Here is a 12,228-nt window from a genome sequence, read left to right as displayed (position 1 = left end):
AAAAGAGTTTCCAGATTAAAAACAACTTCGTTATAATTTTTTTGAAGTGCTTAGACCACACAATGGAAATGACACGAACTGCAGTCATCTAAGGATGGATGAAAGGAGGGAACAGGATGGGATCGGGATCCGGTATGGGTTAGGGGATAGGGATAGGGATGGGGTAGCAGCATGTGCACGCGTTTAATGGCAGCAAACATAACAGTGAGCAGAGAGCAGCAGCAGCAGCAGCAGCAAAAGCGGCTGAGAGTCGGGCAAAAACAATTGTCAACAGACGTGGAAACGTGACCAACGAATTTTACGCACAATTTCACTTTATGCCAGAGTGTCCGAGAGTGCAGAGTGCCGGGAGTCCGGGGGTCCGAGGGTCCGAGGGTCCGAGGGGTGACAAAGCCAGGCCATGGCCCTTTGACAATGGCCAGCGCAAAAACAGAGTCCAAGTCCTTCTCCTGCCGCTGCTTCTGGCCACCACATTTATTGTTTAGAGCATGGCCCAATCCTCGACCATTCGGGAAATCCAATTAGCCATTGACTCGGCCGCTGCTGCTGTTGACCAGACCAGGAAGTTGAGCTGCGATCGCAAAATATGATTCATATTTGCGCAACGCTCTGTGAATTTACCTGACACTTGGCCAAGCCAATCGCAAAAAGTTAATCGCCACACGGGCTCAGTTAGAGGCGCCTCTCCTTTTATTATTTTTTTTGTTACCTCCACTTTGTAGCAAAATCGAGGAAGAAGTTTTGACTTATCGCCGGCTTCCTCTATCGATTATTGATAATTGCCTAGAAGGCACCGTCTTTTGTAGAGTCTTTAGGCCTCCTCAACTATCCGCAAATGGAAGTGTTCCCTTAGTTCGTTGACACTCTATGCTTATTGGTGGAGGAGTTTGTGGTAGGAAGTTTGCCTGGTTGTGCGTGGAATGGTCAAGTGTCGTGTGAAGCCAAGTTAATGAACCTATGGTATGGATCATAAAAATGCTATAACTTCTAGGAATTTGCAAAATGTGAAGCCGGAAAGAGTTATTAATGATTTGCCAGCAAAAAAGAAACAGACTTTACTACCTAAAGCTAGGAAAGTTTCATAAACTCTGAGAACTTCTTTAAAGCTAACTTGTAATAGTTTCTAGAACTTCAAAGAGTATTTGCTAAGCCTTAATTTAATCCCCTTTGATACCTAATTCAGTTTAATGTTTTTCCTTCTGAAGCTAACATAGTATCCCCTCGCCTTGATAACTTGAAATTTCACCTTGAGTCTTTCTTTCTGTCTGTGGATTTCCATTGCAAATGTCGCCAGTTTCTTCTCCCGACTTCTCCACGCAATCAACTCTCGCATGTCCAACTTTTTTGTGGCAACACATGTTTCCCATTAGCCAATAGAAGAGGAATATATATACAAGATATCTCTTGGTGGACAAAAAAAGGAGAAAAGTTTCACTGGCCGCTGTCGTCTCACATTTCAGAGTCTCGACCGACCGACAATGAGATGTGCTATGCCGCCGCTTGTAGTTGTTGTTGTTAATGATGATGTTGACACAACTTGTTAACAGAATAATTTATGCGACACTGACTGGCCAAATGCTTTAAAAAGAAGAAAGAACAGAACAGAAAAAAATAAGAAAAACTAAACAGCTAAAGAAAAACAAAGTTAGGACCCAGAGCGGTGAAGGAATCTATTGCATATTTAATGACAATGGCACGAGAGGAATAGTAGTATCCGGATGCGCGTGCTGAAACCGATGCTAAAACTCCACGAAAGAGCCACAGAAAACTGGAGATCAAATTAAGAGCCCAGAGCCTGGAGATGGACTTTGGGGCTTTTCTGGATTTTCCGCCTGCTTTTTGTCATTTGTCAACGTCGCCAGAGTTTCAAGATTTCAGCCAAGCTGCAGACTCGGTTTCGAGTGTAAAAAATGATAAACGCATTCGCTTATGATGTGTAGAGCTTTCATAAATCATACTCTTCCAAGTGGTCCAGAGATCGGGGAGACAGAGAGAGACTGAGAGGAAAAGCGGAAAATGCAGAGGGTCAGAGGTTGCCACGCGACAGCCGTCGCCGCTTCTTGGACAAACAAGTGTCGCTCTTGGCTCCATGCTGAAGCTGATGATGGAGAGTGGAGTGGCTTTCGGAGGACTCTGAATAGTTCCGGCGATTTACGGCCACCAACTGGGTCACCAACTAAAGCCGGAGTTGCCTTCACTTGCTGTTTCAGTTGAGCACAGGAAGTTGGTTAGGTAAATGACAGGAGAATGTTAAAGTACTTTGACCGAATTTCCTTACAGCCTGGCAGCGTTTACTTAGGGTGAAGGTCCTTTGTGCAAAGTTGAGACTTTGCAAGGGTATTTACAAGTTTATTAATTAAGATTCTCATTAGAAAATGTATAAAATCGGCTTAAAATTGATATTTTTATATGCTTTTATCGAATAAGTTGAACATTTCATTCATTGCTCTGATAAACCCAGTCTAGACTTTCTATTTTATCATTTCCTAGAATGCCACAAAAGTCTCTTAACTTCCAGACCTCAAATTTAGCTGTTAAAGTTTCGTTTTCAACCACTTCTCTCATTAAATGGACTGATGGTAATACCAATCGATATTCGTCAGCAGGGCGTTCTAATAATGTGTTCAACATGTCAGCCAAGTGCTTATATTCTAAGGGGTTGGAAGTTGGGTCAACACTGGTCACTTGCCCCCTAAAAGGGCACCCTTGCCCGGGGACTGCCACTTATGAAATTGAATGTAAACAAAATGAGCGACTCGTCGACTGCAGCAGAGCTTAGACCGGGGTCCAAGCGACAATGTATCCCAAGAGGCCCAAGGACCCAACCCCAACTCCAATCTATATCCTCAACTCCCCTTTTCGTGTTGACTGACATATCGGCGCCAAGCAGGCAATTAACATGCGATTGTCATAAATTTACTCGATGCACAGATTATTAAACATTCATAAAATAAATTACACAGCCAAAGTGCATAAATTCTGAATTGATTTTAACGCATTGTCCGAGACAAAGGAGGGTTCTCCGAAGGAATCTGGTTATTGAATTATAACGATGTCTTCGTCGTCAGAGGGTAGAAATATTGAGGAGATGGCGATGCGATGTCCAAGGGAAAAGGCATAAACATAAACATAAATTCCTTCAAAGTCTTGGAGCGAAACAACAATTGCATAGAAATCAATTTCAGAAAAGCGTTCAAGGGTTAAATTCCACAACGGGCGGGGGGAGATGGGGAGCAAATAAATTTTGTAAATGCAGCAAAGGAAGGGAAACCCCACAATTCGAGGGGAAAGGAAAACTATGGGGAGAAGATGCCCATTTTATAGCATTTGTGGCTTGTCGCAGGGGTTGAAACAACAGACTTTTCCATAGTTTCCTGCGGTTCGAACGCAGAAAAATGGAAAAGACGACCATCAACTTGAATCGAATAGTTATTGTCAATTCTACATAAAATATATCATAGGAAAGGGAGTGCTTTTGCGGGGTCTTAAAGCTTCACTCCGGATCTCTGAATCATTGAACATTATTTATGGACACTTTTCGAAATGGTTTCTCGACCGATAACCACTAATAGAGGGAAGCTTTTATGGGGGATTTTTAGAAATTTAACATGAGAAATGTACAAAAAATAATATTTTTGTGGAGCTTATATAGTGATATTTATATGCAAGAAATTAAAACAATTATTTTACTTATAAGTGTGTCATGGGGGATCTATTCTGAGTCATTATTCGTCTTCTAAATCAGATTTCAGCTCTGTGTTTCCAAGTTAAATAAATACTAGCCACAGTTTTGATAGAAAACTAACCACTTTAGCATAAGATCAAGTGGAATGTCAGATAACCCCACATAAGTTAAGGCTGCTTCGTGCCAAAGTGATTGCATTTTCAGCTAACTGCATTACACTCTCGCCTCCACTAAAGCCGATAATTTGGGCCAGAATATCATTAGAAATTCCCTTTTTACAGGGAGGTTCCTATATCCAAGAGCTTAATTCGCCTGCAGAGAAGAGGGGAAAAAAAAAAGGGAATCCCCTTTCTCTCTGATGCGAAGTAAAATGAAATTACGAGAAACCAACTGAATGTCAATGTCCTCCCACAAGAAATCCCTCTGCTGCTCCTTATGCTCCTTCCTCCATCTTGTTGCGACAGAAACAAAGAGGAGCCGGAATGTATATACAGCAGCATGTACAAATATATATATTTTTTATGACATTGCTGACAATTTATGATGCAAATTCCTCACCCAAAAGAACTGAAGAGACTGAACGGCGATGGAACGAGCAACCTCCGACAAATTGTCGAGAAATTGCATAAAAATATATATACAAAAGACAAAAAAAAATTACTATATATATAATACGTGTGTGTGTTGTGGAGAGAAAAAACAAATTGTTATGCTGAAATCTGTAATCTGAAGTAGTTGCGGATGCACTCGAGAGATATTTATGGGAGCAGGAGCAGGAGCAGGACAAGGAATAATAAAAAAATAAAGGACCAAAAATACACACTCCCTGGGCAAAAGGGCAAAAGCTGAATGCAAAAATTGTTTTATTTCAGCTTTTATTATTTTATTTTGTTTTTACGTTTCTGTTGATTCATCACAAAATAAATTGAAATATTCTTGTTGACAAAACTGGACAGAAAAAGGGGGAACTTTTTGCTGTTTGCTGCCATTCGATGATTTATTTAATTTACTAAAACTAACACAACATGGAAAATATTTGATAATAAAATCACGTTCACACGCTTACGGCCACAAATCAATTGGTGTCATCAGAAAAAAAATAAAGCAGATCGAACCCCGAACCCGAAACCCGGAAAGTTCATTATAAAATTGGGTTCATCTTTTATTTGGGGATCCCCAATTCGTGGAAATACGAGGACTCACGGGGGACACTAGCCTTGAGGCTATATCTCTGAAATGTATAAAAATCAAACCAAATCCATTTGCAATTCTTTCAACTTGTGCGGTCAGTCTCTCTCTTTCTCTATCTTTTTCCGGTTAATGTGACAGGGTTTTTTATTTAAAAAGTCACACGCAAAAACAAACACACACTTTGAAGGCAAACAAACAATTGGTAGCATAATATTTATGGACATTTTTAAATAAATATCAATGCAATATTTTTGCTATTTCAACGGGACAATAATAGTACGACAACCACAACAAAATGTCGAGGGAAAAGAGAGCGTAATTAACAAATTATAAAAAATATGACCTTGTTTTGTGTGAAAAAATAAATGATTGATTGACAAGGATAACGGCAGGCTTATATTTTAAAGACCAAGGGGATAAAAGTGTATGTTAATTAAATGAATTGATTTAAACATTTAAGGAATAAAACTAGGGATACTTATGTTCAAAGGAACCTAAAGCAACTTATTTAATTATGTTAAAAGAAGTTAGGAGTTCAGTAAAGATGATGAATTAATAAGTACATTTTTATTTAGTTTCTTAAATTACCTTCCCCTTATCTTTTTACTGATACTCCCAGATATTTTCCAATATTTTTTTGTTCCCACACAACCGCAACCGATAAAGTTACCAATTTCAAGCCATATGACTATAATATGGTTACGGCTTTTGGCTCTTAACTGATTTCCATTTCGTGCATATAAATATATACTATATAGTTTATATGAACCCAAAACGTGGCTCACAATCTGTTATGAATTTTTATTGACTTGTTTGTGCGTTAAGGGAAAAAATTAATTTATCGCCTTCGTGATTGTTCAAATAAAAGTCCCAAAATAAGAAAAAAATGAATCAAAATCGGTGATCGAAAAAATTGAAAGAATTTCGGGGCTTCGGGGTTTCTCGTCATCATCATGGACATGGACATGGAGATGGACATGGAAATGTCAGGGATCGAAGGGAGAAAGGGAGCCACCAACGTGCTGCCTGAATTTAAATGGACAAATTAATTGCGTTTGTCAGAGGCCTGCGGACAGGTTCTGGCCATTGGCAACAACGCTCAAATGCCCAAACGAACAAAGAATTAATTGGTTTTCGGACACTGGATGAAATATATTTAATTTAGGCTTAATGCCGCACAGAGATTGCATTTTAGTGTGTCAGTCCCCTCTGCTCTTCGTAGTTTTAACTCACCTTTACAGGTGTCAATTTGGCATTGAATCATGACCGGGAATATTTATGTACACATCTCCACTCTTTATCTCTCTATCCGAGCGTGATCATTTTAGCCATCAAATAACCATTAAACAGTAGACCATTATCCTGCTTGATGAGGGGAAAATCTCCATAAAGGATCCCGACTGGCAGAGACCGCAGGCGATCGAGAGGATCGCGACATAAATTATCACTTTGGGTCTTCAATTCAACAAAGTTTGTTATGGCTATAAATACACTTGAGGAAATATCTTGGGAATTTTAAATAATATTCAGTGATTCTAGAAACATTACAGAGGTGGTAGATGTTGAATTAACGAAGTTTGTTGCAGAAATCAATAGGTTTAAGGAGTTTCAAGGTATTTTGAAGACTTCAAACTGTTAGACGATGTTTTGTAGGCCTTAAAATAATAATGGCAATATAATAAATATATATAATATATTATTTTATATATAATTATTTCATTTTTGTTTATTTAAAATGCCCTTAAGATACCAAGGCTTCCTATGTATGCTCTCACAATTTTCTTTATATGTATAATGTACATATATTTATTTAAATATTCATAAAAATTATACATTTTCCCCGAGTGTTATATTCTATTCTTCGCGTTTTGGGTTCTCTCTCTCGTTTTTTCTGTCCGATTTGAGCTGACAGTTTTATTGTGTCGCCTTTTTTCTTGAATTAATTGAGCCGCCCCTTTGGGTTCCAAATGAAGTCGTTGTGGTTGTCGCGTTTCCAAGGAATGTCGTGAGGACGGATGAGTTCCCTGCCAGCACCAGCATCCTCATCTCATCCTCATCTCTGGAGACACGGAACCCCCTGAGGACAGAGATGCCTCAGAGATGTGAGGAGAAGACCACACATTGCGATAGAGATACACGCAAGTTCTCTGATGAACCCCTAAAAAAGATGAAAAATACTAAAGGCATTCCCTAACAAATTGCTTATTTTCTATTTATTCGGCCTGCGGGCGATCCGTTGCCAATTAATTATAATTGATTAGCGATATTAACGAAAATTATGATGATGATTACGATTATTCGCTGGAATTGCACCCGCAGATACGTGGATATATTATATTGACAAAAGATATTTCTCGACTCGCCAACGAAGGCTGAAAACTAATCGGTTTTTCTGATATGATAAACGACTTAATTGCGGCTTTCAGCGCGCGCCATGGGGCAATTTCAAATTATTAAATATTTGACATGTTTGATTGGTAAATATTTTAATCGGCTTAAAGGTGAACATTTATACACAAACATAGCTTAAATTTGAATGTGGGGAAAATGCATTAAAGAAATAATATTTTGAGGCGTTTATTTTACTTATATTTCTTATTTTATACACTTTTTATGAGAGGTTACTTATTCTTAATACCAATGTACAACGTTCTTTTTAAACACAGATTTTCATTAATGTCTTTTTAAACTTACCGACTTCAAATATTTATTTTTGCAACACTTGTTTCCAATACGAATTTCCCAAGACTATTTGTTAAGCTTATATTTCGAGTCAATTTCCAAACCCCCCCCTAATTAGAAAAGGTCACACAACTTCCAATAACTTCCTCGGAGCCAATTTTTGTAATCAAAGTGACCGTAGCTTTCCCCCAGGGACTGTCACAATTTTGTAAAAACAATTTTCACTTCAGTCTCCAAGCAAAAAGCCAAAAATAGTTAATAATTTTACCATGGGTCGTACTCGTTCGGATAGGGATCGTACTCGGGGTGAGCCAACGTCGCCTCGCCATCGTCCTACGCGCTCCAATGCAATCTATCTGATCAAGACTCGTCTGGAGCGTCGTCCGGGACGTCCTCGTTCATCCTGGGACATTCCGCCGACGGGCTACTCCCATCTCACTCCGATCCAGTACAAGGCGATGCAGGCCAGTGGCCAGATAGCTTCACGGATATTGCCAGAGGCACAGCCCTCGGGGGAGTCGGCCGCGATTGCAATGGTCACCCGGCAGGCGCGCCGCCTGTATGTGGGCAACATACCCTTTGGCATCACCGAGGAGGACATGATGGATTTCTTCAATCAGCAGCTCAAGGCCCTGGGATTGAACAAGCACAATGGTGATGGCAATGCGGTGCTCACTTGCCAGACCAATTTGGAGAAGAACTTTGCCTTCCTCGAGTTCCGGTCGATGGATGAGGCCACTCAGGCCATCAATTTCGATGGCATCAATTTTCGCGGACAGAATCTGAAGATCCGTCGGCCCCATGACTATCACCCGGTGGCCTCCATCAGCTGCGCTGAGGAGTACAACAAGCCCCTGGCCACCACCACAGCTGCCTATCCACCGATAGAGGTCACTTCATTGTCAAATAGTACCATCTCGAGCTCTGTGCCGGATTCAGCTAACAAGATCTACATCGGGGGCCTGCCCTCGTGCCTGGGAGAGCCACAGATTAAGGAGTTGCTGCTGTCCTTTGGCCAGCTGCGTGGCTTTAATTTGATCAAGGATTCGGTGTCGAATTTGAGCAAGGGTTTCGCCTTCTTCGAGTATGTCGACCCGGCGGTCACGGACCAGGCCATTGCCGGATTGAATGGCATGCAGCTGGGGGAACGCAAGCTGGTGGTTCAGCGTTCGATTGCGGGTGGCAAAATTATGGCCAATCCACCGGTGCCTGTCCTTCAGGTGCCGGGGCTAAGTGCCTCTGTCCTTACCACGGGTACACCCACCGAGGTTCTCTGTCTGCTCAACATGGTGCTGCCCGAGGAGTTGCTGGATGATGAGGAGTATCAGGACATCCGTACGGATATTCAGCTGGAGTGTGCTAAGTATGGTGAGGTGTGCAGCCTCAAGATTCCACGTCCCATCGGGAAATCTCACTCGCCACAAGGCTGTGGCAAGGTCTACGTTCAGTTCGAATGCGTTGAGGATTGTCAGAAGGCTTTGAAGGCACTCACGGGACGCAAGTTTAGTGGACGCATCGTTATGACCTCCTACTACGATCCCGAAAAGTATCATGGCAATCATTTGCAATAAATAATGAATAGTAATCATAATGTATATAAAGCATCTTCTTGGTGTGACCTTGGAGTTGAACGATTAATATGCCAGAATATAATCCTTGGCTGTATCCTCCTCCTTTGCTCTTGTTATTGTTTTATCTCTGTTGTGATATCATCTGCTTAATGCCAAAGAAATCGCTTTAAGTTATCTAGAACTGGGATGCCAAGACACGCCTCCGCTGGGCTCTGTTTTTTCCTTCAAAAAGGGTGCCCGGTATTCAATTAGGCAAACCGACTTAAGCTGCAATCCTTAAAGCTGCTCAAAAGCTGACACCTCCTTCAGCAGGTCCAAGACCAAGTCCTCCTCCTCCTCCTCATCATTGTGGGATTCCTTATCCTCTCTTTTTTGCTTAATTAAAATTTTAAACTTTACGCTTTATCACCGGCATTTCTCAAGCATATTCACACCTTCTTGGCTACCTTTTGCCTTCTGCTTATTTTGGAGCTGGGCTCACCGGGTAATGCCTTAATGCCCTTTCAATGGAGAAGCTTCTTCGACGGCTTCTCCGGCTCCTCAGGCTTCTTATCTCGCCGAACGACCAACGGTTGCATTTTCTCAGGTTTCACATCTCTCGATGAAGGCTGAGAGCATCCGCTTTGGGTATTTTCTTATCTCAGGATTTTGGTCATTCGCTCGACAGCCGATCATCAATACTCGAACGCTTAATGAAATGCTTAATGCACTGTCAAAAAGCGGGAAGTTTTCTTAAATTGAAATCTAGAAAATAAGGCTATTATTTTCCACTATGAATTACCTTTTTAAGGTTTGAAAAAGAACTTAAGGAACCTAAAAGTTATCTTTTTGGAAATAATATTGATTTGAAAATGGAACTTGCTTGAAATTGTGTTATTTTCGATTAGATCAGAAAAATGAAGAAGATTATCAATAATCCCGTCTTGGGCAAGCCTGTTTTGCACATTATTTGATTAAAATACTTGTATAGTTAGGAGGGTTGTTATGATGGTCTATTAGTTCTGTCTTCAGGCATATTTGTTATACAATAGTCTGCATAAAAATACTTTAAAGTTATCTAAAACATTTTTTTTGAAGTGCATTCGTAAGAGCATTGAAAGCCCAACTCTTACTGAGTCTGAACGATTTATCAGTGGCAACCACGTGCACAAACTAAACGCTTTATCGAAACTGTGGAGATTGTGTGGCTGTGCCAGGAGAATCGAGGCAGAACCTGGAGTAGAGTGGACACAAATTAATTCAACGCCTTGGATCTTTGTCATTTGCCGGAGAGAGGAGTATTTACTGGGTGTATCTTGGATTTGAAGGCCAGGTCTTTCATTCCCATTGCTCCCAAACTTCTTTCGAAGCCGCTGCCTTGCTGTCCCATGAAAATCAATGCCTCGATGGGTAATTAATAAACGCCCATAAAGATGCGGATACAATAAAAATTCCAAAACCTGGCTCGAAAAAAAGGGTTCCTCTTTGATATTGTAGCTACGTTGATTTTATGATCTGGCAGCTGCGCGCTTTGGGGATTAACTGGATTGACTTCTAATCTCTCCTGCCCCCCGAATCTTGTCAAGCGACTTGACTCTCCTCCTCCAACTCCTTTGATTGTGTCCGAGGTTAGGGTCTTCTTCTGGGATGTTAGGTAATCGGGGGAAATGAAGCAATCAAAGCCACAGTTGAGTGAACCCTCTCAATCGGGTATTTCTATGCATCTTTAATTGCATTCTCATCTCGTTTCATTTGAATATGATGTAGTAGATAATTATTGGGCTCCTGCCAGAGCAACGCCTCCTTTACCGGGGGGAAAAACTATTGTTAAACGATAGCCCCTTTTTCTGTTCCTAGATGATGGCTCCATTTGGTAGCCAGAAGCTTGTTTTTCTTCTGTTTTTTTTATGGCATCCATCGCTTGATTTGTGTATCTCGTGTTATCCAGCTTAATTAGTTGAAGGAATCTCTGAGGTGTTCTCCTAATGATAGTTTAGAGGGACAAGCACTGCATAAATTTGCCAAAGATACCGAGATATATTTATCAGTTGAAAGGTTCCAATAAAAATTTGTTCGCTCTAATGATCAAGATAGACATCATCATGCGTGTGTACAATTTGTAGAGATTTAATTAAGATTAAGAGTAGAGAGCAATGCTTAATGAAGTAGCCTGCAAAATCATCCACAGTTAATCTTTTGAATATTAAAAAATCAGAAACCAGAAGAACAAGAGTAAAGTTCACAAAACTTTTACCCTTTTGAATTCAATTAACCAGAACCTGTTGCTTTGTTTGGTTTTAATCCCGCATTTCAATTCACATTTCCGGGATGCTCCCCCCGAATAAAATCAAAATAAAAATGAAAATGAAAATAAAACGCCAACACAACAAAACATGCAAAATAAAATCAAATAAACAAATATTGTTGTGCAGTTCAAGCGAATTTGTAATTTCCCCTTCATAGTCAACAACAAAAGGCTAAAAAACAAATTACCAGCGAGAATAATTTCACCGAAATTTCTGCTCAAGGGGGTTGGTTTCTCCTCCGGATCTCCCGGATATCGTGGGTGGGTGGTGATGGTAGTACCATTCCCATACCCATTCCTGGCTGTCATTGCCATTCCTGGCTGCCACTCCCCCAAACCATGTTCCACGCCGCTTCGTTAATGGCAGCGCAATTAATTCGAGCAAATCGTCTGTGAACCCTTTTTATGACCTCTAAGAACCCCGGTTCACACCGCGTCTCTCCTTTCTCAGATAAAAATTCATTAAACGACATCATTGGAGAGCTTTGTTTCGCTTTGAACTGTTTGCCGGGCGATAATAAATGCGGAATAGGAACGAGTGCTCTTTAAATGATTTTTTTTGTTCAAATGTTCCCTTCTTCCCTTTTTTTGTTGGTCGAAAATTTGTTTGCCTAAACTGTTGAATGAGCTACAATGGATGAGTGAGTTTGGGATATTTTTTATTGGGATTTTCTAAATTAAGAAGGGTTTATTGTGGTAGAAATTTCAGACTAGCTGAAGAGGTTTCTGATGAGCTAGTTAGATTGGTTTTAAATTACAACATATTTTGACAAAGATTTTTTAATAGATTTTAGCAAGTTATCAATCTTATAACT

At 40.5% G+C, this 12,228-nt stretch overlaps 1 protein-coding gene and 1 long non-coding RNA gene across 4 annotated transcripts in view; one reads left to right on the top strand and one right to left on the bottom strand.

Moving 5' to 3' along the window:
• Window positions 1-12,228, bottom strand: part of LOC147644494 (uncharacterized) — a 194,250-nt gene that overhangs the window by 22,481 nt on the left and 159,541 nt on the right. The window lies entirely within an intron of this gene.
• On the top strand, window positions 7,758-9,153 carry LS2 (Large Subunit 2). The gene has a single exon (XM_020944952.2). The coding sequence runs from the start codon at window positions 7,828-7,830 to the stop codon at window positions 9,127-9,129; it is 1,302 nt and encodes a 433-aa protein (XP_020800611.1). The 5' UTR covers window positions 7,758-7,827; the 3' UTR covers window positions 9,130-9,153.

This window comes from Drosophila serrata, unplaced genomic scaffold (genome assembly GCF_035046125.1).
Source record: "Drosophila serrata isolate PLE 108 unplaced genomic scaffold, ASM3504612v1 contig_165, whole genome shotgun sequence".
In the NCBI taxonomy this organism is placed as follows: domain Eukaryota; kingdom Metazoa; phylum Arthropoda; class Insecta; order Diptera; family Drosophilidae; genus Drosophila; species Drosophila serrata.
Note: the sequence above shows the minus strand (reverse complement) of the source record. Positions and strands in the feature narration are given on the sequence as shown.

Coding starts and splice junctions, on each gene's coding strand:
- LS2 (XM_020944952.2), top strand. CDS start 7,828: ATGGGTCGTACTCGTTCGGATAGGGATCGTACTCGGGGTGAGCCAACG.